Genomic DNA, 27,857 nt, shown 5'->3' with positions numbered 1-27,857 from the left:
CAGCTCTTTGATAGAACCTTCTAAATGTGATATAAATTTGCTGAAACACTGGAGGAAGGGTGCCTGTGTGTGCATCACCATTGTGCCACTTAAGGCTGTTCTGGCTTAGGAAATACTAGGAAGGAGGAAGAGGATAGCCTGCAGCCCAGAGCATCTCCATATCAATGGGATAGGGTAGCTTGTTCACTTTGCAAATGAAATTCTGAAAGAAAGACCAAATGAATTCTTCAAGTGTTGTCTATCCAATCATTCTGGAATCAAGGAGGACGATTGTGCAGCTGACCAGGGTCTGACCAGGTGCCCATGCAGAAGCTGATGGCTGGCAGCCGTCCTTATAGGAGAAAACACCCCAAGGCTTTAGGAATACATTCCCTGTCCCCTGTCTCCAGTGGTCAGATAGCCCCAGGCCTTCCACAAGTAGATGTTACCGGGTCTCCCTTTCACGTTGTAGATAAGGAAACCAAAGATCTGAGTGTTGTTCAGGGTCTAAGGCAGGAGCTGACATGGGTTGGTGTCCAGCCTATTTCCATTTGTAAAGTCAGTCACCATATACAACTCAGAGAGGGAACAGACATAGGTGACCCATCACTGTGTTCTCAGCTGTGCCCTAGACGCCACTCTGTGCTGGGCTCATCTGCTCTACATGGTCTCTAGCCAAGAAAAGAAAACTAAGAAGGAGAGGGATTTAGGAGGGAAGGACGCCACAAACTGAGAGACAAGATTTGTAAAGGATGCCTGTTGTTCCTCTGCTCTCTGGCCCTCTAATGCCAGCACTTAGATTTTAGCCATTCCCCAGTCTAGGGTGACAACTGTCATCTTGAACTCCAGGTCCGCCCCGCCCCCTGAGAAATGATAGACTGGTTGACAAGGCACCCCTCAGCAGAGAGTAAAAGCCAAAGCTCTCACCTGTCTGAGAGTTGTCCCCGGAGTCACGATGAATCCGGTGAATCTAGAGTCGTTGCAAAGTTTGGTAAAAAGAGAAAGAAATGTATGTCATTTGTCTCCTTCAGCAACTTAGTTAAAAAAAAAAAAAAAAAAAAAAAAAAAAAAAAAAAAAGCCCTGACGGCCTCCAGAAAGCAAGGTGTTGCACAGATTGCGTGAAAAGATGAGACACACACACACACATTGAGTGTAAGACCACAAATGCTCTAAAGCCTTCAGACACTTGGTCAGGAGCCCAAGAGCAGAAAGTGCCCGAGGGAGGGGCTCTCCAGGCAGATTCTACCTCCAGCTAGCCTCTTCTTGACAGTCTGTAGAAATGCAGAAAGACAAAGGCCAGAACTCAAGTCAAACTTTAATAAGCCAATATGTAACCTGCTCGTTTCAGGCAAGGCTATATTTGTTTTTCTGAAAGGCTGAGTTAAATCTAAAATTTCTGTTTTTGGAACCGTTCCTTAAAGGTTTTTCAAACACTCTTCCATTGCCGACAGAGTCAACTGTTTCCTCACGAAACAGTGTTGCCTGCACTTCGGATGCTGTTTAGCACCTAGTTCTTTCTCATTATCGGGTTTGCTTCATGCTAATGATTTAGTGCAGATGTTCAATAGACATCAGTCAAAGGGCCAAATGAAGTCATCAACACTAGAAAGAATATACACGTTTTCTGTGGACTCTGCATTTCTTGCGTGTACAATTGACTAAGGCACTGCTGGTGGGCACGTGGCCATTTGTACTTAGAATCTCACGGTTGCTCTGCTAAATCCATCTGCTTCCATCCAGGGTACAGGGCCGTCAACCTGTGCAGCGCTCAGTGAAGAGGCAAGGTTAAGTTTATCACAGCAGGTGAATGCGGGGTTGGGGGGGGGGAGCTGTCAGTTAAAGACTAGCGTGACTTAGCAACATCAACTATGATGGCCTGAAAGCTCCCTTATTTATGTCAGACACAGGTAAAACAGGCTTCATGGAACCATTGACGAATCAGATAGAGTCTGGGGAGATGGCTCCATTGGTGAAGTGGCTGCCCCATGAAGCCTGAGCTCAGATCTCTAGGTTCCATGTAAAAATCTAGGTGTGGTGACATTTATCTGTAATTCCTGTGCTTCCGGATAGAGAGAGGCAAATTCCTACAGCCCACTGGCCGGTTCAGTCCGGCTGAACCATTAAACTCTAGGTTCGGTGAGAAGACTTGACTCAAACAAATGAGGTAGGGAGTGACTGAGGAAGACACCCCATGTTAACCTCTGGCTTCCACGTGTACCTGCATGTGAATCTGCATGCACACACACATGCACACGCTCACCTGATCATGCACACAAACACATGAAGATAGCCAGGTAAATCTGAGCTTCTAGAACTAGGCTTCCTACAAGCCCTTCTGCTCGTCCATTTCACTTCCTCACACAACATCAATACAAAGCCCTCCACGCACCTGTGATATCATGGTCACGTTAGTCAGGGCTTGTGATTCTCACCTCAAAATTACTGTATCTTTTCTTATTTCTTGCATGAGCATCATTGTATATTTTCCTTCTGGAATAAAGACCATTTTCTACAAACCTATTAAGGCCAAATGCACATTTTTTATATGTTCAATATTAATGTTTCATTTTGTCAATCAGATCTGGCTTAAAAGCTTTTCTCTTTAATCAAAATATAAATACCTCTAGGAGCAGAGCCTATGACTTCCCATACTATAAAAAAAATCAATGGTAATAAGCCCACCTCTGCCTCAACTCCCTTTTCCCATTTCTCATAGGCTCACACACAGGTCATCAATATGGCTCCCACGACCTACACTGTGGACCATGCGTTCTGTCAGGAGTGGAGCTCTCTCAGCCCTGATTTAGGATTTAAAATGTGATCCATCCACTGATAGGGGTAGACCAGGGAGGGAGAACACAGGCATGTTTCCACGCCCTGGGATGTCTCTGGCCCATCTTTTCCCACATTTGTTGTTGCCCTTGGTACTTTGAGCTGAATTTGCTGCCTCTACATCAGCACAGTGGCCTCAGCTGGGCTCTGTACCTTCTGCCAGAGCAATGGCCAGAGGTTATCCAGACTTTACAGCCAGAGTCTCCCAGGCTGAGTCAGCCTCTGCACCAGGAGGCTACATTGTGACCCACTTCACAATCCTCTGTTCATAGGACAACTGGGAGCCCTGCCTCCCATGACATCCTACCAGTCTTGGGTTTTTCATGAAATTCTCTGATGATAACCAACATGCCTCATCCGAGTATCCACACTTGGTAAAAAATATCCCCACTCAGAAAAAGAGTTTCTTCCCAAGATCTAAAAGTATTAATTTTATAACTCGGTAGAAAATATTCCGAAAAGATTAACCCTTAGTGGAACTCACGGAGAATGCAGACAACGATTAGGTAGCTCCATAGTCTCTGATGGGTCCGGGAGACGCTCAGAGACTTGAGCATCTAGGGGTGATGTTTGCCCCATGACAGCAGCTGTTTTGCATGTTAGCTGAGTGCTGGCAGCTTGAAAGCTTGCAATTGTGGCTTTACAACCCTTCCAGAGAAGCGGCCATTTCCTTGGACATGCAGGAAGGGGAGGCTGAACTGTAAAGTTTGGTATCCTGCCCATGTCTCCCCACTGGTAATGCATAGAACTGTAACCACGCTTTCTTCTCTAGTTGAAGAGCCAATCAGCTTGGTTACAAGCCTCTTCAGCCAAAGCCTCAGAAGTGTTGTCCCAGTCCTGGCTTGTCATTGTAGGGCCTGAAAATACCTCACCGATCAGCACAGCTTTCCCCCTGAATTCTGGGGAGGCACATACTTAGTCATGTGTGTGCTTTAGCAAAACCAGGAGTCACCATCCTCAGACCTATCACTTGCTCTAGAGCACAGTGGTTTTCTTCTTGAAAAGCTTTAAATGCTGTGTGACCCAGAGGCCTGTGTACAACAGCTGCTACCACCAGATCCACAGGCTTTCAAAGAAGTCGTTTCTGCAGAGAATTCGACTCTCCCTAGCCTGTGAAACTGTCAGAGCTCAGAGATGTGATTTCTTTTCCCAGCAAGTCCTTGAGGGTGGCAGCTTGTGTGTGTGTGTGCACTGCAGTATAACTATAATCTTAAACCTTTAGTTAAAATATTATAGGTTTCTACAACATTTGCTAGCCTGTGATTATATGCTTCATTGACTGATGCCTGGTCATGCTCAGCTTTGCATGACGCATCTTTCCTTTCTGAGGGGTTTTTATTTTGCCATGGTCCTAGAGTTAAAGCCAGGTTCTTGGTCATGAAGGACAAATTCTCTATTACAGCTTCTGCTTCTAATTATGCTCAACTCTAGAGAGAGAGAGAGAGAGAGAGAGAGAGAGAGAGAGAGAGAGAGAGAGAGAGATTGATTGATTTCAGGGTCATTTGTTCCTTAGAGAATATTAATTTAAAACCTATCCTCGGTTTACTGTGGTATGAAAGCCCTTAGGTTCACAGAGATCCCCTGCTTCTTAAACTGTGGGTCACAATTGCATTCGGGGCCATGGAACTGAATGTGGGAAGCATAAAATGTTTGAGAGTTGTAAAAGGCTTCTGAATTCACAGTGACCAAAATTAATTTTGAAGTCAGCACATAATAAATCCAGGAGTTCCCAGCAGGGCTGGGCTGGTCTGCACCACAGAGCTTCTTGAAGGCTTGGTTCTGAAGGCCAACAGGTACAGTTTTCCCTGTGTGCGCTGCCACTCATATGCTGACTGACACTAGGCTGCCTGCCGTACCTCAGCCCCGGTTCCGGGCCTGTGTATGGTGTGGATTGCTGTCATTTTTCTGTTCAGATGGAAACATTAATTATAGAAAAAAGGATTTCCTATTTCTCTACCATTGTTCTTCAGCATGTAAATATCAATTAGTATCCCTTTGGCCTGAATTGTGTCTGAATGTTTGATTTTTGGAGTAAAACGTCATGGTTTTGTTGTCTTCCTAACAGAGTTGGCTTAGAACAGGCTGGATGGGACCCTCCTCATTGGTTCCCAGTTTAAAATGCTGTCAGCTGTTAACAGGCATATTCTCTCAGACATCAGCTCAACAGACTCAAGTCTCAGCACATTCTTCATGAGTCCTGGGCAGGGCTAAGACAGGATTTCCCGAGGCTTCTGAGATGGTCCCAAGCATACTTCTGGCATTTTGTACTATGTATTTTTGTAAGCTGGTGTTTTCAACATTGATAATTATAAAATCAAAATATCAGTCAACAAAGTTATCTATATCCTGTAGTATCAAATGTTCAGCCAACGTTTAGCCCTTTTTGTAAAAGCAAACATTGATCCACTTGGTATACAAATTTGCTGTTGTCTTTAATACAGTTAAAAGTATGCATATATCAAAGAATTGTTTTAAATTCTCTTTGTGATGAATTCTCAGTAAACGACTGACTTATGCACCTATTTTTCTTTACCTATCGTGGGTAAAAACTTTCAGTGGAAGGGTTTGTAACATTTTTAGACCCATCCTATGGGGGACAGAAATGCCAGACGTCGTGAAGCTAGGTGAGTTGCAGTGATACTGAATTTAATAGTTTTTCACGTTTTCAGGGATTCCATTAGCTTTATGAATCTCTATCAAGTCCTTCAATATGTAACTTTCTACATTTGAAGACAGACCATCTCCCTTCCTCACCCACCAGAATGGCTAGGAAGAAACTGTCAAGGCTAAACACTTGGAATACTCATATCTTGGAAGGAGAATAAAATTATACAATCAAGGCTGACACTTATGTACCCATTTATAGAAACATCTCTATGACAAAATATTACCTTGGTAAGAAAAGACATCTTATCACAAAAGTAACTCATTCAAGGATGCTCAAAGAACTCCAGGGCCAAAAACAGCCCAGGATTCTATTATCAGGAAATAGACTGAAAACCAAAAACAAACAAAAAAGCAAAACAACCCCCCCCTAACAAATAGGAAGGTGTTATTGGAACACATAGCCCAGGCGAGTCTCAGAAAGCTTCCGGTGAGCAAAAGAAGCCAGACAACAGACCACAGACTGAATGAAGTTCTAGCAAGCCTATTATTAAACAATGTAGAATAAGGTCTTCAGGGAGCAGGGAGGGAAGGGGTGCAGGGAAGGACCCTCAAGGGAAGGAACTTTTACGAGGATAACATTTGATTTTTCTCTTTGTTTTTGATAATATGGGAGTTAGAGAAATGTCCTTCAAACTCAAGGGAAAATGTAAGATTGTCCATTTTCTACCTTAAAAAGTTATTAAATGTATGTGTTATTAAAAGTTAATATGCATGCTGATAGGACATGCAGTAAGATACACTGATGTGTGCCCAATACTTAATCGTTGGCAAACATAAAAAAATAAAAAATAAAAAAGGAGTCCATGAAGGATGGTTTCAGGACCTTAGGTGGAAATATGATGGAGTCACGTGTTAACTGTGGGACTGAGGTAGTGAGTGAGTGAATGGGGAGTCACTTACATGCCTTCCAGTTGTTTCATTAAGATACTTTTTAAAAATTTAAACTTTACCCCCCCATATATATTTTTTCATAAGAAAGTATTGGGTGGTGCATGCTTTTATCCCAGCACTCAGTGGTGGGGGAGGCGGAGGCGGAGGCGGAGGCGGAGGCGGAGGCGGAGGCGGAGGCGGAGGCGGAGGCGGAGGCGGAGGCGGAGGCGGAGGCGGAGGCGGAGGCGGAGGCGGAGGCGGAGGCGGAGGCGGAGGCAGGTGGATCTCTGTGAGTTTGAGGCCAGTTTGGTCTATATAGTGAGTTCCAGAACAGCCAGGGCTACGTAGCAAGACCCTATCTCAAAGCAGCAACAACAAAATAATAAAATAAAATAGAACCCTCCCCCACTTCCCATTGGCCTTAGGGTCACTGACTATATAACCAGTCAGTGAGACTCACCCTTGGGGCCTGGCTCTGGCTAGCTCTCCATGCACTGCTGAGCACAGCCGTGCTACCTTGAGCTCTCAGGTCTCTGCTAGGAAGTTCTCAATCTGCTCTCTTGGCCTTGCCTTGTCCTGTAGGTCTTGTTCATGTGTGACTCCCATCAGGAATGTTTTAATATTTCCTTTTCACTTTAGTCCCTCATGGGGTCGTGAGGTCAAGGCCTTCTTCAGTCATGTGCTCTCAGTGGATGTTTCTGAATGACCTAATACAGCCTGTGCCCTTGCATCTGTGACTAATCTGTCCCCAGCTGCTTGTATGGAGGTTATACCTAACTTGATTACTACATCTGCGTCTGCGGCATAGTGGCCACTAAGTATGCAATGGATCCATATGAGACCGAGGTCCTTACCAGTGGTAAAGGCATCACTTTTAATGATTTGGCCATCACATTAGTCTTTGCTAATTATGTATAATACTTCTGTCACTAAAGTTACTAGTACATAAAGTTTCACAGTAAAACACAGATAAAGCAATTTTTATAAAATGTCACTTTTAAAAGTGAGAAGCAAATACAGAGAACAATATGTCCCTTTTCTCTGATAATGCCAAATTTTATAAAGGAGACAAATCAAGGCCACCATCGATACCAGAGCACATGCTCAGCCCTGTCTGGGCTCCCTGAGCCTCTGAGAGCATCTCTGTGACACATTGTACCATGGCTCTCATCATATAATGAACAGCTTTAAAACAAACAAACAAACAAACAAAAATAGTGCTTACATCTATCCACACATCTTTAATAACATGGGAAGTGACAGCAATTCTTCTCGGTTGTTGTCCTACTTTGGTTCTTCCATCGCTGGGATAAAACTTGTGGTGGCCACTAAATAGGCGATGACCACAGAGGCGCACTAATTATTGGTCCCCTCAGACTGCTTTCTTATACAATCCAGGATTACATGCCCAGAAATGACTCCACCCACAATAGGCTGGGCATTCCCACATCAGTCATTAATCAAGAAAATGCCTTATAGACATACACACACACACCCTAGGTCTATCTCTAGAAATACCACCCAAACTGATAGAAATCAGATTTGACCAGGGAAGACCCCCTGAATATCCTGACTATAGATAGTGAGGAGAAAATCAGAAGATTCGAACAAAGAGGTGATAGATTGCTGGTCCCTCTATTTGGGAGTCATTCTAAAACTGACTATGACATAAAAATGTCTCCAGCCAAAACTTCATGCATGGACAATAAATCTTGTTGTCTACGGAATGTTCATGCCTTAGATTACATGCTACCATTTCAGATGGCATGAATGGAGACTTACATTGCAGTTTGGTTATATAATCAAAGCAGAACATAATATATACAATCAAATAGACAGATAGATGTCTTTCTTTCTCAGAGAGTAGACAAATCATTCTTAATTGATCTGTACACCTTGCACATTCCATACAAATGTTTTTATAAAACTATCTATTGCTTGTAGAGGTTTATATGTTACAGAATGGGACACCCCCCCCCACACACACACACAGCAGCCCTGAGAAGATCCACCTTCAAGGATGTTGAGATACCTGCACTACCTCGAACTGTCTCAATGCTGTTTCCTCAAAAGACTTGCTTCCAGAACAACTCCAAAGAACATTGCTGATCTCACTTCGTCCAGCCTTACAGACTGATCCAGTCAGGACTTCACTTAACCCTGAACTTTCACAGCATCCAGAGACTGGACAACAAATAGCAGCTAGCTTTCTTTTGATGTAACCATTTTCCCAATTTCCTTGGGTCCCCCAAAAAGGAATTCTATGTCCAATGTTAGCAGAAGGCAATCATAAAAAGCCTGTCATCCTAGTCCCTTAAGATGGGGTGGGTGGTTTTGGTAATTTTATGAATTATAGATATGTTTTCATTTAAGGGGATGGTTACAAGTCATGGTCTTGGATTGGGAAGAAATTAAATAGGGAGTTTATACTCAGGATTTCCATCCCTCTTTTCCTTTTCTATACCCTTCTTTCTTAGATCAAGCTAAGGGATTTGAGAAGAAAATTGGGGAATATAGGAATATCATAAAATAATAAGATAAAGGATAGATTACTAAATATACTCTTTAACTTTGAGCTATTGTTGTTCTCAATTCTGTTATTTTGTTACATTGGTATAAAATGTTGTATATTTCTATAGGTTTAAGGTTTTTATTGGTAAATCTGGTAAATTTACGGTTAATTTTGTTACAATATAACGTATGTATTTTCAACTCTTATATAGGTGTTATGCCGTGTGGCTCATTTGAAAATGCAAGGTTTCGTCCCAGCCCTTTTAGTAGCTGCTATTGCAAACTATTAGAGATGGTTAAGAAATACAAGTTAATAAGACAGTCAAAGTCACGGTCATGTCAGATACTAGTCTAGATCATCAGAGAAATATGCATCCTGGATTGAACAGGTATCTGAAGGCCGGCAATATTTGCTTGTTCAGATATGCTATGAATAGATAAATATCCTATGAATAAATGGTCCTCAGAGACTTACAGAATATATCATTTAAAGATTTTTTTTATTATTAATTTAAGGCTTTTTTTTGACATTGAGACATGCCAGCTCCTAGCAGAACCCCATTTGACTTGGAAGAAGATGATGAGCATTGAAGGAGCTGTATTTGGAGATGGCTTCATTTGTGGCAAGCTCCTCACTGGGTAAAGAAAATGCCCCAACTTCATCTGCATACAGAATGCTCTCCAGAAAGGACAAACAACAGAGGGGAGTCAACTGCCAAATCTGCCAAGATAGGGCAAGCAAGCACTTCATAGTTCCTGCTTCTCAGATGTCTGTCAGCTACACTGGGCCAGAAGGCTGAAAATAGATGCTCTGACTTTATAGAGGTTATTGGGGACAGTCCTGGAAGCACCTGTCGCAGTCATTTCTATAATTTTTGGAAGCTGTGTCCATGTACTTCCTGCATATTCAGGTAATATTTATTCCTTTTCAGGTCTCTGGTGGGGTTGAAGTCTAGATAGTCAGAGTCTCACAATTAAACATAAGTTATAAAAGATCTAGGGAAATGTTTTAAAGTCTCAGGAGATGTTTTAATGTTGGTAATTACAAATTAGGAAAGTTAGAGGATTTAAATGATTGTATATAAAAAACATGGTTTGGATACAGAACTCTAAACTTACTAGGATAAGAAAGAGAATATAATAATTTCTCCTGAGTTGCTAAATACAAACAGATTGGACTTTTTGAATGTAACTCTTATCTAGTCCTTTTCATTATTTTCCATACTGTATGTTGTTTATTATTATTATTATTATTATTTTTTTTTTTTATTTTTTTATATTTTTATTATATATTTTCCTCAATTACGTTTCCAATGCTATCCCAAAAGTCCCCCATAGCGCCCCCCCACTTCCCTATCCACCCATTCCCATTCTTTTGGCCCTGGCATTCCCCTATATTGGGGCATATAAAGTTTGCAAGTCCAATGGGCCTCTCTTTCCATTGATGGCTGACTAGGCCATCTTTCGATACATATGCAGCTAGAGACAAGAGCTCCGGGGTTCTAGTTAGTACATCATGTTGTTCCAACAATAGGGTTGCAGATCCCTTTAGCTCCTTGGGTACTTACTCTAGCTTCTCCATTGGGAGCCCTGTGATACATCCAATAGCTGACTGTGAACATCCACTCCTGTGTTTGCTAGGCCCCAGCATCGTCTCACAAGAGACAGCTATATTTGGGTCCTTTCAGCAAAATCTTGCTAGTGTATGCAATGGTGTCAGCGTTTAGAAGTTGATTATGGGATGGATCCCTGGGTACGGCAGACTCTAAATGGTCCATCCTTTCATCACCGCTACGAACTTTGTCTCTGTAACTCCTTCCCTGGGTGTTTTGTTCCCAATTCTGAGAAGGTGCACAGTGTCCACACTTTGGTCTTCATTCTTCTTGAGTTTCATGCGTTTAGCAAATTGTATCTTAAATCTTGGGTATCCTAAGTTTTGGGCTAATATCCACTTATCAGTGAATACATATTGTGTGAGTTCTTTTGTGATTGTGTTACTTCACTCAAGATGATGCCCTCCAGGTCCATCCATTTGGCTAGGAATTTCATAAATTCATTCTTTTTAATAGCTGAGTAGTACTCCATTGTGTAAATGTACCATAATTTCTGTATCCATTCCTCTGTTGAGGGACATCTGGGTTCTTTCCAGCTTCTGGCTATTATAAATAGGGCTGCTATGAACATAGTGGAACATGTGTCCTTTTTACCGGTTGGGACATCTTCTGGATATATGCCCAGGAGAGGTATTGCTGGATCCTCCGGTAGTACTATGTCCAATTTTCTGAGGAACCGCCAGACTGATTTCCAGAGTGGTTGTACAAGCTTGCAATCCCACCAACAATGGAGGAGTGTTCCTCTTTCTCCACATCCTCGCCAGCAACTGCTGTCACCTGAATTTTTGATCTTAGCCATTCTGACTGGTGTGAGGTGGAATCTCAGGGTTGTTTTGATTTGCATTTCCCTGATGATTAAGGATGTTGAACATTTTTTCAGGTGTTTCTCTGCCATTCGGTATTCCTCAGGCGAGAATTCTTTGTTCAGTTCTGAGCCCCATTTTTTAATGGGGTTATTTGACTTTCTGGAGTCCACCTTCTTGAGTTCTTTATATATATTGGATATTAGTCCCTTATCTGATTTAGGATAGGTGAAGATCCTTTCCCAATCTGTTGGTGGTTTTTTTGTCTTATTGATGGTGTCTTTAGCCTTGCAGAAGCTTTGTAGTTTCATGAGGTCCCACTTGTCAATTCTCGATCTTACAGCACAAGCCATTACTGTCCTATTCAGGAATTTTTCCCCTGTGCCCATATCTTCAAGGCTTTTCCCCACTTTCTCCTCTATAAGTTTCAGTGTCTCTGGTTTTATGTGAAGTTCCTTGATCCACTTAGACTTGACCTTAGTACAAGGAGATAGGAATGGATCGATTCGCATTCTTCTACATGTTAACAACCAGTTGTGCCAGCACCATTTGTTGAAAATGCTGTCTTTCTTCCACTGGATGTTTTTAGCTCCCTTGTCGAAGATCAAGTGACCGTAGGTGTGTGGGTTCATTTCTGGGTCTTCAATTCTATTCCATTGGTCTATTTGTCTGTCACTATACCAGTACCATGCAGTTTTTATCACAATTGCTCTGTAGTAGAGCTTTAGGTCCGGCATGGTGATTCCACCAGAGGTTCTTTTATCCTTGAGAAGAGTTTTTGCTATCCTAGGTTTTTTGTTATTCCAGATGAATTTGCAGATTGCACTTTCTAATTCGTTGAAGAATTGAGTTGGAATTTTGATGGGGATTGCATTGAATCTGTAGATTGCTTTTGGCAAGATAGCCATTTTTACAATGTTGATCCTGCCAATCCATGAGCATGGGAGATCTTTCCATCTTCTGAGATCTTCTATAATTTCTTTCTTCAGAGACTTGAAGTTTTTATTATACAGATCTTTCACTTCCTTAGTTAGAGTCACGCCAAGATATTTTATATTATTTGTGACTATTGAGAAGGGTGTTGTTTCCCTAATTTCTTTCTCAGCCTGTTTATTCTTTGTGTAGAGAAAGGCCATTGATTTGTTTGAGTTAATTTTATATCCAGCTACTTCACCGAAGCTGTTTATCAGGCTTAGGAGTTCTCTGGTGGAATTTTTAGGGTCACTTATATATACTATCATATCATCTGCAAAAAGTGATATTTTGACTTCATCTTTTCCAATTTGTATCCCTTTGATCTCCTTTTGTTGTCGAATTGCTCTGGCTAGGACTTCAAGTACAATGTTGAATAGGTATGGAGAAAGTGGACAGCCTTGTCTAGTCCCTGATTTTAGAGGGATTGCTTCAAGCTTCTCACCATTTACTTTGATGTTGGCTACTGGTTTGCTGTAGATTGCTTTTATCATGTTTAGGTATGGGCCTTGAATTCCTGATCTTTCCAAGACTTTTATCATGAATGGGTGTTGGATCTTGTCAAATGCTTTTTCCGCATCTAACGAGATGACCATGTGGTTTTTGTCTTTGAGTTTGTTTATATACTGGATTACGTTGATGGATTTCCGTATATTGAACCATCCCTGCATCCCTGGGATGAAACCTACTTGGTCAGGATGGATGATTGTTTTGATGTGTTCTTGGATTCGGTTAGCAAGAATTTTATTGAGGATTTTTGCATCAATATTCATAAGGGATATTGGTCTGAAGTTTTCTATCTTTGTTGGGTCTTTTTGTGGTTTAGGTATCAGAGTAATTGTGGCTTCATAGAATGAGTTGGGTAGAGTACCTTCTGTTTCTATTTTGTGGAATAGTTTGTGAAGAACTGGGATTAGATCTTCTTTGAAGGTCTGATAGAACTCTGCACTAAACCCATCTGGTCCTGGGCTTTTTTTGGTTGGGAGACTATTAATGACTGCTTCTATTTCTATGGGGGATATAGGGCTGTTTAGATCATTAACCTGATCTTGATTCAACTTTGGTACCTGGTATCTGTCTAGGAACTTCTCCATTTCATCCAGGTTCTCCAGTTTTGTTGAGTATAGCCTTTGGTAGAAGGATCTGATGGTGTTTTGGATGTCTTCAGGATCTGTTGTTATGTCTCCTTTTTCATTTCTGATTTTGTTAATTAGGATGCTTTCCCTGTGCCCTCTAGTGAGTCTGGCTAAGGGTTTATCTATCTTGTTGATTTTCTCAAAGAACCAGCTCCTTGATTGGTTGATTCTTTGAATAGTTTTTCTTGTTTCCACTTGGTTGATTTCACCCCTGAGTTTGATTATTTCCTGCCGTCTACTCCTCTTGGGTGAATTTGCTTCCTTTTGTTCTAGTGCTTTTAGGTGTGTTGTCAAGCTGCTAATGTGTGCTCTTTCTAGTTTCCTTTTGGAGGCACTCAGAGCTATGAGTTTTCCTCTTAGAAATGCTTTCATTGCGTCCCATAAGTTTGGGTATGTTGTGGCTTCATTTTCATTGAACTCTAAAAAGTCCTTAATTTCTTTCTTTATTCCTTCCTTGACCAAGGTATCATTGAGAAGAGTGTTGTTCAGTTTCCACGTGAAGGTTGGCTTTCTATTATTTATTTTGTTATTGAAGATCAGCCTTAGTCCATGGTGATCTGATAGGATGCATGGGACAATTTCAATGTTTTTGTATCTGTTGAGTCCTGTTTTGTGCCCAATTACGTGGTCAATTTTGGAGAAGGTACCATGAGGTGCTGAGAAGAAGGTGTATCCTTTTGTTTTAGGGTAAAATGTTCTGTAGATATCTGCCAGATCCATTTGATCCATAACTTCTGTTAGTTTCACTGTGTCCCTGTTTAGTTTCTGTTTCCATGATCTGTCCATTGGTGAAAGTGGTGTGTTGAAGTCTCCCACTATTATTGTATGAGGTGCAATGTGTGCTTTGAGATTTACTAAAGTTTCTTTAATGAATGAGGCTGCCTTTGTATTTGGAGCATAGATATTCAGGATTGATAGTTCCTCTTGGAGGATTTTACCTTTGATGAGTATGAAGTGCCCCTCCCTGTCTTTTTTGATGACTTTGGGTTGGAAGTCAATCCTATCTGATATTAGAATGGCTACTCCAGCTTGTTTCTTCAGACCATTTGCTTGGAAAATTGTTTTCCAGCCTTTCATTCTGAGGTAGTGTCTATCTTTTTCTCTGAGATGAGTTTCTTGTAAGCAGCAAAATGTTGGGTCTTGTTTGTGTAGCCAGTTTGTTAGTCTATGTCTTTTTATCGGGGAGTTGAGTCCATTGATATTAAGAGATATTAAGGAAAAGTAATTGTTGTTTCCTGTTATTTTTGTTGTTAAAGTTGGCATTCTGTTCTTGTGGCTGTCTTCTTTTAGGTTTGTTGAGGGATTACCTTCTTGTTGTTTCTAGGGCGTGGTTCCTGTCCTTGTATTGGTTTTTTTCTGTTATTATTCTTTGAAGGGCTGGATTCGTGGAGAGATAATGTGTGAATTTGGCTTTGTCGTGGAATACTTTGGTTTCTCCATCTATGTTAATTGAGAGTTTGGCTGGGTATAGTAGCTTGGGCTGGAATTTGTGTTCTTTTAGTGACTGTATAACATCTGTCCAGGATCTTCTAGCTTTCATAGTCTCTGGTGAAAAATCTGGTGTAATTCTGATAGGCTTGCCTTTATATGTTACTTGGCCTTTTTCTCTTACTGCTTTTAGTATTTTATCTTTATTTAGTGCATTTGTTGTTCTGATTATTATGTGTCGGGAGGTATTTCTTTTCTGGTCCAGCCTATTTGGAGTTCTGTAGGCTTCTTGTATGTTCATGGGCATCTCTTTCTTTAGATTTGGGAAGTTTTCTTCTATAATTTTGTTGAAGATGTTTGCTGGTCCTTTGAGTTGAAAATCTTCATTCTCATCCACTCCTATTATCCGTAGGTTTGGTCTTCTCATTGTGTCCTGTATTTCCTGGATGTTTTGAGTTAGGATCTTTTTGCATTTTCCATTTTCCTTGATTGTTGTGCCCATGTTCTCTATGGAATCTTCTGCACCTGAGATTCTCTCTTCCATCTCTTGTATTCTGTTGCTGATGCTTGCATCTATGGTTCCAGATTTCTTTCCTAGGGTTTCTATCTCCAGTGTTGCCTCATTTTGGGTTTTCTTTATTGTGTCTACTTCCCTTTTTAGGTCTAGTATGGTTTTGTTCATTTCCATCATCTGATTGGATGTGTTTTCCTGTTTCTCTTTAAGGACTTCTACCAGTTTGGTTGTGTTTTCCTGTTTTTCTTTAAGGACTTGTAACTCTTTAGCCATGTTCTCCTGTAGTTCTTTAAAGTCCTTCTTGATGTCCTCTACCATCATCATGAGATATGCTTTTAAATCCAGGTCTAGTTTTTCAGGTGTGTTGGGGTGCCCTGGACTGGGCGAAGTGGGAGTGCTGGGTCCTGATGATGGTGAGTGGTCTTGGTTTCTGTTAGTAAGATTCTTACCTTTACCTCTCGCCATCTGGTAATCTCTGGAGTTGTTATAGTTGTCTCTGTTCAGAGGTTGTTCTTCTGGGGATTCTGAGTATCCTCTGTCAGCAGACCTGTACAGAGTAAGTTCGGCGGAGTCCCGGAGCCAAGATGGCGCTCCCTGCAGGGCAGGTCACTGTCCTCCGGCTGGGAGGGTGTCGGATGTCTGCGGCCCCAAAAGGGTGCTGCCTCAGCGGCTCTGTGGCTCCTGCCTGTCCCAGAAGCCGTCTGCCCCCGTGGTCCCCACTCTGACCTGTAGAGACTAAGCTCGGCGGAGTCCCGGAGCCAAGATGGCGCTCCCTGCAGGGCAGGTCACTGTCCTCCGACTGGGAGGGTGCCGGATGTCTGCGGCCCCAAAAGGGTGCTGCCTCAGCGGCTCTGTGGCTCCCGCCTGTCCCAGAAGCTGTCTGCCTCTGTGGTCCTCACTCTAACCTGTAGACTAAGTTCGGCGGAGTCCCGGAGCCAAGATGGCACTCTCTGCAGGGCAGGTCTCTGTCCTCCGGCTGGGAGGGTGCCGGAAGTCTGCGGCCCCAAAAGGGTGCTGCCTCAGCGGCTCTGTGGCTCCTGCCTGTCCCAGAAGCCGTCTGCCCCCGTGGTCCCCACTCTGACCTGTAGAGACTAAGCTCGGCGGAGTCCCGGAGCCAAGATGGCGCTCCCTGCAGGGCAGGTCACTGTCCTCCGACTGGGAGGGTGCCGGATGTCTGCGGCCCCAAAAGGGTGCTGCCTCAGCGGCTCTGTGGCTCCCGCCTGTCCCAGAAGCTGTCTGCCTCTGTGGTCCTCACTCTAACCTGCAGACTAAGTTCGGCGGAGTCCCGGAGCCCTTATTATTATTATTAAAAAAGAGACTTTTTATTTAGACAAAAAGAGGAAATGTTGAGGTCTTGTCTATTGGTATATATTGTAATGCTAAAGTTTGTATCCCAAGGTCTAGTTTAGCATGTTACTCAAGAAGAGTGAATTCTCATGCATACCAGCTTTTGTTGTACAATCCTAGTTCCTTAATTTAAAACTATTGGTTGAGCAGCCCATCCTGTAGCTGGGCATAAGAGAGGTAGGCAAGGCTTCAGCTCCCAGGCTGGGTTTCTGAAATGGAGACTAAGAGGGAGAGAAAGGGGGGAAGGCTCATGCCATGGGGTATGTGGATCATGAGCGCATGGCCATGAGAGCTGGTCTGCTAGAGTAGGAGAGGCCTACATGGAACTTGACAAGTAATGTCTCAGGATTAATGACAGGGAAGTAGAAAAAACAGCACAGAGGATTGATATCTGCCAAGCTCAGGTGCTTTAAAACTTATTATAAAATATAAAGGTTTTGTGTCTTTTATTTGGGAACTACATGGTCTAAGGTGGGGAAGAAACTCCAAATAATATTTACTGCAACTTTAATCTGATGGGGGCACCAATCTCATGGGGGCACCAATCTGATGGTTGCAATGTTTCAGTTGAGGTTCTCTCTTCCCAGGTGACCCTAGTTTTTGTCACATTGATGAAAAATAACCAGTACAGCCATTTAAAAGAATGCTTGCTTTGATGAAGAGACATTTTGATCACCGTTTCAAACACAGATTTACTTGTACTATCAATTTTTTTTCTGTTTCTTCTGCCCCACAAATATTACAAAACACAGGAAATAGATGGTTAGCATGAACAAAGATATTATCTGTTCAAATAATCAGGGCAACTCATAGAGCTGACATGCTAAATATTTTTTTAAATACTCAATATTCTTCATTTACTACAACCTGGGGACTTGCATGGATGTGTCAGAACTCTGATTAGCCAAGCTCGAGTGCTGGGTGCAGAGGTCAAACAGGAACCAGGCCTCGGAGACCCTCCCTCTTTTGTGTACATGGAAGGAAAAGACAGTTGGTGGCATCGTGTAGATATCTTTGATCATCTTTCTTCAGTGAAAATACCTTGTGATGGATATTTTCTCAAAAAAACAAAAGGCTCTGATGCACAGATCAAAGGTCTTTTTGCAGTCTGCTTGAGTTCCAAACCCATTTGCAGATTCACTTCTTAAAACCTACTCCAGTGCAACCTTGTATCTGACACTGAACAAGACACCCAATCAGCATCCAGGAGCCCAGCTCCTGTGGCCACAGCTCATTCACTTTCATGTATTCTGAGCTGTGGCGTCTGGGCAATTGACAACACCAGGGCAGAGTGCTTTGGATACACTGATGCAGATCCTGGGGGTGGGGTGGGAGTGGGGTGAGGGTAGGTGGGGATGAGAGGGCAGGCCTCCTCCCTGCAGTATCAACTGTGAACCTAACAGGAAGTATGACAGTATCTCTTCATTTTTATCTGAACAACATTTCAAATGTTACTCATGTCAGAGCGGTGTGCAGTCGTCTGACATGGGTGAACAGATATGTGAATATTTAAGTTGACACAAGGTTCAAAAGACAAACCCCACGCTGTCTTCCCAGGTAAACGCCAGCCTAGTACAGGGTTACGCTCCCCTGCTGCCCAGTATTTTCTGGGGAAAATGGAACTATCACTTCCCTTGCAATGTCAAGCTACATATCCAGATACTGTAAATGTCCTTCTGTCAAATGTCCCTGACCGGCCAGACTAGTGGCCATTGGTGCTATAGTCTGCATCCATTTGGAAGAGTCTTTACAGAGGTATGTTTTCCATGGTTTGTCTCAGTGACATCATTTAAAAAAAATATTTACTTTAGGAGCTTGAATGATGGCTCAATGGTTAAGAGCACCGACTGTTCTTCCAGAGGTCCCGAGTTCAATTCCCAGCAACCACATGATGGCTCTGTCCCCCAAACTGCAAACACAAACGCCCAAAACCTATTATTTTTCTACTTTACCAGTGTATCTCAAATGCTAATGTGGAATGAACCACTGGGAGATAATTAAGTCAGTCTGAGTCTGTAAGGCTGGAGAGAGGCTGTTTGCAATTGGATCTGATGCCCTCTTCTGGTGTGTCTGAAGATGACAGTTGTACTCACATATATAAAATAAATAAATCTTTAAACCCTTTTTATTTTAAATGTATGTATGCAGATGGCTTGCTTATGCAAGTGCAGGTGTGCTGGGCACCCAAAAGAGGGTGTAGCCTCTTAGCACTGGCATTACGTGAGTCAGCCACCTGATGTGGGCACTAGGGACTGAACTCAGCCTTCTGGAAGAGCAGTAAGCAGTTGTAAAGGCTCAGCCATTTCTCCAGTCCCAATTATATACATATGTACTTTGCTCATTCAAAATGTGTACTACACTGTCCCTACCCAAAAGTCCCTAAGTCAAATTTACTGGCTTACGGGGGCCCAAAGTGTTCAAGGCTTTATGAGCCTCATGTGAGGTAGAGCTACAAGCCTGGCTATCCTGTGTAACAGGGGACACAATCATTGTTCAGAGTGTGGTCAGCATACCAGCAGTGTTGTCATCTACCAACAGCCTCTCTCCAGCCTTACAGACTCAGACTGACTTATCTCCGGGTAGTTCATTCCACATTAGCATTTGAGATACACTGGTAAAGTAGAAAAATAATAGGTTTTGGGTGTTTGTGTTTGCAGTTTGGGGGACAGAGCCCAGGAACTTAAATATACTAGGCAAGAGTTTTCCCCCTGAGCTGTCCCCTCAGCTGGAGCCTCACTTTGCTTTGATCTCTCCCTTTGTAGCTGTACAACTGAGGGGCCAAGGAACTTCTTGCCGCCTCTGCTTCCCCATGGTGTAAGCAACAGCACTTAAGCTATCAGTCAGTTATTCAGGGGACAAGGGCAGCAGGATACACTGAGAGACACAGGGCTTTGTTATGCTAATTGTCACATAAAATGCTGGAGGAGGCAGTGTGGAGAAACCCTGCTAATTAAGGTACCAGTCTATCATGACCAGATAGCTCCTCTAAGCTTAGAGCAAAGTGGAGGACTCCCTTTACCAGCAGGGCTTCCCCTTCTCTGATCTTGCTGAGGATTCCTGCTCCCCAAACCCTCTGCCTGGGGAAGGTTATACCTAGCCATCCTTGGCAGACCTACAAACTTCCTTTTCTCCTAACAAGTACCTGAGATTTCTGGAATGCCTCTCCATACTAAAGAGGCATTCACAGAACTTTAGTCTCCACCAGTGATTTTCATGTGTCCTGAAAACGCCTTCCCACGCTCCAAAGTCCATATACAGCCTGGGTCCACCTCAATAAAGTGTACGCATACAGCCCCACCATTGCGCACAAACTAAGATTGTCTAAGAGAACACTGAAGACCATCAGAGAAGACCTTAGTCTCCCACTGCAGAGCCCTACCTGTTCCAGACTTTAGCTCATCCTACCAGCCCAATGTGCAGCAGCCTCTGGACACCCTGAGAAGGAGAAACTGGAGGAAGCAGAACCACACCTGAGGACCTCTACCCTGATGTATACATCACAGAGCATCCTACAGGATGCTGTCTGCAAGCAGGAAAGCAAAGGGGTCAACGGTATCAGTGCAGGGTGTAAACCACTAAGAATCTGCCACACCACCTTCCAGGAGGAGGGGGACGGACCTACTGCTCAGGAGAATACCTTCTCTGCCTTCTAGTTCTGCAGGGGCCCCACTCCCTTGGCTGGTGCTCACCTACTGCAGTGTGGATCAATCCTTCTCTCTCAGTTTGCTGACTCAGATCCCATCTCTGTGGGAACTACCCTCCCAGACAGACAGATGTACCCAGAGGGAGCTAGTCAGCTATTCTTTAACTCAGACAATTGAGGCTGGCATAAGTCAGGATGTGTGAGGTACCTGAAAGGTGAGCTCAGATGCAGAGGTCCTACTCCATCCTTTCTGACCCAGTGATGAAGCTGAAACTTCATTTCTGAACAATCCCAGGCGCCCTCGATCTGGCCCACAGGACGGTAGGCTGACGTCAGCCTGTCTGGCTTTCTCTTTCATACCTGGATTCTGTTTCTGAGGAATGTGGATTCGGTGACAGCGTGTATCACCTATGATTTCATTTCCCCTGAAGCTCACAGTTGAGCTCAGGTGGGATGGTTTCCTGAGGGGCATATACACAGCAGCACACTTGGGGTCTTCCCATTCCTACTGCTGTTATTACCAGGTCCTTTCTTGGCTCAGTGACAAGAAGAAATTATGTATAACAAACAGACTTAGTAAGACATTTCTTTCTGCCTAATGTTTTGTTCCTAAATAATACTCAATGTCAAATGAGACTTTTGGCAAACAAAGTATAAGCTCACGTGCCTGCTAGATTTGGTCAAGAGAATGGGGTGATTGCAAGGATCTAATGCTCTCTCAGCCCTGATATAGGGGTCTCAACAGACGACTCACCAAACTTCTTGATGGTACCAGGGCTACATCTCACTCTGATTAACACATGCTAGAAGTGAATTTGCAGATCAGTGCTTGATAAATCAGGTTTCTGGATAGCCAGTGAACAGGCAGAGCCAGCGCCCAGAAGTGAGGAAGGAGAGCCCAATAGCATAAGACAATTTTGTTATTCTGTGACCTGAGGTCATGACAACAGCCTTCACCAAGAATTCCTGTTTACATCTTGTAAATAATCATTCCCAGAGTCAAAAGGCATGTCTAATTATCCCCCATCTTCTAATTTAACTCAGAAAACCTTAATGGGCTCAAGAAGAAAAGATGGTTATGTCCTATTTACTGTCAACTAGGAGATAAAACCAAGTGTTGACCCTATGAGTTCACTCATTCAGGAAGGGTTTGTTGAGCATATACTTTGTGCTAGGCATTGCATTGGGGGTGGCAGAGAACATGTGGCTCCCAATGGGCAAGGAACCAAGAGTGGACTGGAAGGAGCCCCAATCTTGATGCTCGGTAAAACTGAACCACGCATTTAGCCATTTGCTCCTTGGAATCCTGCAGCCGTTTGTTCCTCCTCAGTCAGAGGGCCTACCCTGTAAGTGAATGCTTGGACATGCTAACAGTTCATCGAATGTGCTCTTGAAATGTTCCACTAGAAATGAAGGCATGCGAGGGGTCAGACAGCACTCCCCAAAGGGGGAGGGGAATGTGAATGAAGCATCATTTATAATTTCTAGATATGATGTTGATCCCATGTGACCTAGATAATTTTCTACTCTCTACAAACACATCACTAGGCATAAACAAAAATCTTGTTGGACTTTGGAGGATCAGGATGACAGGAGGGAGACAGGGACAAAATGGAAGCCAGCCCAATCAGGTGGCATTCTGACTCTATGTTCCTATTTCTAAATCTGAACTTTTCAGGTTTGCAGACAGGGGGGCTACTGTGCTGAAGATATGCCAGAGGATTCCATTCAGAATTCTCACCCCAAAACAGAAATGGCATACTCCATGTTATAACTGTCCAGGTACCACTTTATTTGGGACCACTGGGCTGGGACTCCTATCTGCTCTGACAGTGCTTACTGGGGCTATGTGTATTGAGCCTTCATCACTAGAGGTCTCCATGACATGCCCATGACAAGGCAGGGACTCTGACTCTACACAAGAGAGAAGACAGTGAATACAAATCCAGGGGACTGTTCACCACCCTACAACAAAACTGCCAGCAGAGGGACCCAGCATCTAATCCTCACATATGTGGCAGTGTTTCTTGAAGATTGGCTGTGAAAGATTGGCTGTGCCTTTTGGTAACAGCTTTAATGTCTAAAATGTCACACTACTATGCAACTTCTCAAGAATTAGAGACCCCAGAGTGGAGAGAATATGTGTGAGAGTATATGGCACGTGACACCTCCAGGCAGCTTGTGATCCTACTGACATGTCACGGAGGGAGGAGGCCAAGGCTGAATGGTTACAGCATTTGCTCACATGCACAAAACTAGCCAGAGAGCGGGAAGAACAGAGCAACTGTACAGAATGCTGCTTCCCCAATCTTCAGTGGTCAGAAATAGCACTTGACATTTTTCTGTTAACTTATGTAAAACATGTATGTTTAAGGAAACAGTAATTACATTGTCTGGTGAAGTTTAATATATATGCATATATATGTGTATATATATACATATGTATATTTATACATATATATTAATGGATAGGTATATAGGCAACAATGAGGTCTTATAACACAAAGGCTTTGTGTTCCACATGATCTGCTTAGACTATTAAGAACACTGCTAGAAGTTATGATAATCCTAGGTAATTCTTAATATCTGCATTACTAAAAATAACAGATGTAACCAAAAATCCAAAAGACTAAAGAATGCCATTTTAAAAATTGTTCAACTAATGTAAAATAAAATCTATATAAAGGAATAGAAAAGTACAAACAGAAGAAGAATATAAAAAAATAGTAAAATGGCAGACTTGTTCCTGACTACACTGATAAGTACATTAAATGTGAATGGCCAAAGACTCCAGTTAAAATGCAGAGACCTATCAGAACTGATAAAACATCAGAATCCAGCATGCTTTGAAAGTATAGGGATGGAAAAGGTGATGTAAACAAATATGCTGAAGATTACTAGAGTGGCTGGTTTAATATCAAATAAAGTGGATTATAAGATAAAGTACCACTAGATATTAAGAATAACATTTACAATGATAAAATAATTAATCAGAAATATATAACCATAATAAATGTGGTGATCATAAATGAAGCCCTTAGAAACAAAGCCTCAAAATATATCAAACAACAACTACAGGAATTATATGAAGAAATAGACAATATCTTAACGTTCCTCTTTTATCATTTGTTAGAATTAGAAAAGAATCAGCAAAAAAAAAATAGGTAATATGAAGAATATGGTAATCACTTTGATCTAATTGAGATTGATAAAATATTCTACATAACAAAAGAACATAGCCTTTTCAAATGAGTTTCTTTCAAAATACTGACTAGAAAAAACCTTTTTTGGCCCAAAGAAAAAGATTCCAATACATCTTAAGTGGATTAAAACAATACAAAGCATGTTCTCTGACACTAAATGGAAATAAATTAGAAATTGTCGAGAAAATAATATCTAGAAAACATTTCAAACCCCAATCAAAACTTCTAAGTAGCTCATGGACCAAAGAAGAAATTAAAAGGAAATTATAAAATATTTTGAACTGAAAGAAAACAAGAAATTGAGTCCCTTCACGACACTGAATACTTGTTTCTTTCCATTGTTGGAGAAGAGAGGAATGAGGAGAGGATGGCCAGGATTGCTCCTAACTTCACCTGTGCTATCGTTCCCTTCCCGACCTACTCACTGTAATAAAACAGTGCCACTGCCATGGATTCTGATTCTTTCAAATGGACCATAAAACAAATGGGTAGCCTTGGAGGCTCACAAAAAACATAGCTACATTTCTGGGATGTACACAAAGCAGTCATTTTAGAGAGAAGGCAAAACTCAAAAGAAATGGAGAACTATGACCCAGCTCATAGACTGGAAGACTCAATACTGCTTAATATTGCTTTGTTTTCTAACTGTTCTACAGCTTCAATACATGCTTGGGGGTGGGGGTAAGGTAAAGATTGTTAATATAATTCTAAAATGTATATAGAAATACAAAGAACACAGGAAACCAAGCCAGTGGAAGAACTTATAACACATGACTTTGGATCTTGCAATAGTTAAGAAAGTATGTAGTTGGTGCATAGATTCACAAATTGAGCAGTACAGTGGAAGAGTCTAGAGGCGGAATGCATTATGCAATTATTTGCTAAAGATGTCAAAGTAACTCAGTGAGGAAAATACTTCCAATAAATGCTTGAGCTTCAATAATCAGATATCTTTATAGGCAGATATTAAGCTTATCTCATGTGACACCATGAAAGTAATTATAGACGCAATGTATAATTAAATGTAAATATAAACCAAAGAAAGTGGTACTTGTCAAACATTGACATAATAAAGTTAAAAACTGTTTATTGGGCTGGAGAGATGTCTCAGCAGTTAAAAGCACTGGTTGCCTTTCCAGAGGTCCTGAATTCAATTCCCAGCAACCACATGGTGGCTCACAACCATCAGTAATGTGATCTGATGCCCTCTTCTGGCATGCAGGTGTATGTGCAGATAGAACACTCATACATTTAATAAGTCTTTAGAAAACTGTTCCTCAAAAGAATTTTAAATGAATTAAAGAAAGAATAGAGGAAAACACAAACATATCTGGCAGTGGATTGATGTGTAATGTAGTTCAACTCAATAATAAAGATAACCCAATAGAAATGCCAAAGGCCTTCAATTGACACTTTACAACACATGGAAAACTTCTCAGCCATTAGTCATCAATGTGTGCACATCATCGGGGACTCTACAGAGACAGACTTACATACTAAAACCTACACATCTCCTGAATGGCTAAAATCCCTTGCAGCCATACTGACCCTTGACATACGTGTGCATGGCCTCTCCTGCTCACTGTTTTGGGGGTTATCAAATGATAGGATTTCCTGGGGGAGAGAATTAGCAGCTGCTGACAAAGCAGACATACACCTAATCTGTGACCCAGTGAGTCTCCTACTGTTCCTAAAGGAAATGAAATTATTTACAATAGAGCATGTAGAAGAATGTTCATAGTAGGTTTATTCACAATAGCCCAAGAACAAATATAGTTCAGGTGCCCACCAATAAAACAACAGATAAACAACTACCATGTATTCACCCAAAAGAATACTATGCAGTGACTAAAAACTATGGAACCTGTGCACCAAAAAAAAAAAAAAAAAAAAAAATAGGTCTTAAAAACAAACCAAAAATGCTCTACATAATAGATGAAATTCTTAACAAAACTAATTTATGCTCGGGTGGACGGGAAGCCAGACAGATGAGGGGCAGAGATCAACGGGGGCATTTTAGCCTGCCAGTGATGTGCTTGGTCTTGTGAGAGGTTGGGTCACTCAGGGGTTCACATTGACAGGGGCTATGCAGAAGCATACTTACAATGTGGTGATTCCCTTATATGTTTGGGCCCCCCCAAAGACAGGCATTCACTGTAAAGCAGATATTTCATAGGGGAAACTAAGTCATTCTCTCCATCCATGTTCTAGTACTGGAACTAAACAAAACCCGGGCATGGAAGCAAGTGTTCCTCTTATCTCGATTTGAATACAGGTAGGGGAATCTGGGCCTGAGACTAACAGGGATCGACCTGTTGGAGTAGAGGCTCTGGAGAGAGGGAATAGGAAACTGTGTCACAGGAGGGCCAGGGGGCCATATGCTGGGCTCAAGACACCTGGACAGACCTCAGAGGCCACAGGGGCCATCTTAACCTTTAAAGAAAAAAAGCAAATGGTCTAAGTGTCAAGTTGAAGAGGTGACACTGAATGGGAGTGGGGTACCCCAGGCAAGAGGTGAACCTTCATTTTAGGTCAGTGGTTCTCAATACGTGAGCCAAGACCCCCTTTGGGGCCACTTATCAAAATACCTTGCATATCAGATATTTACATTGTAATTCATAACAGTAGCAAAATTGAAGTAGCAATGAAATCATTTTATGGTTAGGGGTCACCACAACATGGGGAACTTTATTAAAGGGTCGCATGAGGAAGGCTGAGAAGCACTGCTCTAGCTCAAGAGTTGTGGAGAAAACACGGATTCTTTTGGCAGAGACATGGAGGTGCCAGAGTCCAAACAAGGAGCCACATTTCCATCTGAAAATGCTGCTACTGAAGGCAGTGTTAAAAGTCAAATTACCCAGGAATCGAAGTGACTTCCATACCTGAAGTTCTGTCAGAAGCCATTTAAGCAAGACTGAGGAAAGCAAGTGGGCTTTTCTGGAGCTGGCCCACCATCTTGCATGGCCTGTGATGGGTGAGCTTTGAGGCAAGGCCCCAAGAGACTTCATCCCAGGATTGCTTCTTGTTATTGCTATGCCTTTCCCATCATTGTTAAATAGCCTAATAATTCATGGGTACTAGCCCACCATTTCGGGCAGATTTTCTGCACATCAACAAAGATGTACTCTTTTATAACAATGCTATGTAGACAAATTGCTGATTTCATAATTCCTAATGATATTCAATAGAATTCCTAAATTCATACTAGTCATTTTGAGCTGCAATTAGAGCATTGTTAACCTTCATATGTCACAGGCTAATTGCACTAGGATAGAAAGCAGACTTGGAACAAATTTATGATCAGGAAAAACATTCCTTCTGGGTTAGCTGTGAGACCACTATCTAGTAACTAAAAGTCATAAACTGGGAATGGATAATTTATTGTAGGTGCAAGGACAAAAAAAATATTGACTAGTTTATCTGTATAAAACTTCAACAGTAATGAGACAGACACAAGGCAGATGGTTTGACTTTTGACAAAATGATGCTGACCTGTAACAAAAATTATTGCTTTAAACTTATAATGAACTCATGGATCTATAGATAATGTTTAATCAGGCACCAGTCTTAATGGAAACACATGTAAACATCTCTGCTGTAACTCCTTATTTAATTTATGACTTGAATTAAACCTGCTATGAACTTATGGAATGTAAAGATGCTTGGAAAACCATGTGATCAAGGATCCCGAGAAAGCCTAAGAAGGATCACGGGAAGAGCTTTTTTTTCTCTCTCTCTCTGGAATAAAGTTTTGAGCCTCTTTTTTTTCATCCAGAGTGAGTGTGTTTTTTATGCCAGCATAATTTTCTTTTCCTGGCTCAGAAGGAGTTAATGAACTTTGCGCCTCTTGCCAGATCAGCCTGGGGCCTGAGAGAAAAGAACAAAGGCAGAGCAATTAACCTCTTTACTTAATCCCTGCTGCTAAACAGCAGGTAAATATTACAGAAAATAAGCACCGGTTTGCCTCACAAAACTAAGTTTTACCCCTGAAAACCTCCCACACTACCCACTGCTGCCCCTCCAGATAGAACCCGGCAGCGCTGGGCTGATTCCCAGCAAAGTTCCTTACAAAGTGTACCCTAGTCTCACTGGCTCCAGCTTCTACACTGGAGCCAACAATCATGGTAGCCAGTTCAGCAACAAGAATGATGGGTTGGCCATTATGGCCGTGCAAAGCTGCCCACTCCCATGCCTCATCCGAACTCTGCTACCCAGGGCCCTTAGGAACCCCAGGAGAACCAGAAACTCTCCAGGCTGCTGAATGAATTTCCAGAGTCAGCCGGAAAGTGTGCTGTGGGATTGAGCTCCTGAGTTCAGGAGGCAGGATTTGCAGGCTGC

At 42.2% G+C, this 27,857-nt stretch overlaps 1 protein-coding gene across 7 annotated transcripts in view; it reads right to left on the bottom strand.

The window, feature by feature from the left end:
* Positions 1 to 27,857, bottom strand: part of Pde8b (phosphodiesterase 8B) — a 237,020-nt gene that overhangs the window by 27,233 nt on the left and 181,930 nt on the right. For all 7 annotated transcript variants that reach the window (XM_021181135.3, XM_021181128.3, XM_085830903.1 and 4 more), the window contains one exon: positions 907 to 949. In XM_021181135.3, the coding sequence (XP_021036794.1) occupies positions 907 to 949 (43 nt within the window). The remainder of the gene's footprint in view (positions 1 to 906; positions 950 to 27,857) is intronic.

This window comes from Mus caroli, unplaced genomic scaffold (assembly GCF_978045245.1).
Source record: "Mus caroli unplaced genomic scaffold, Mus_caroli_1 scaffold_15, whole genome shotgun sequence".
Taxonomy (NCBI): domain Eukaryota; kingdom Metazoa; phylum Chordata; class Mammalia; order Rodentia; family Muridae; genus Mus; species Mus caroli.
The sequence above is the reverse complement of the archived record's forward strand: the minus strand, read 5'-3'. Positions and strand labels throughout refer to the sequence as shown.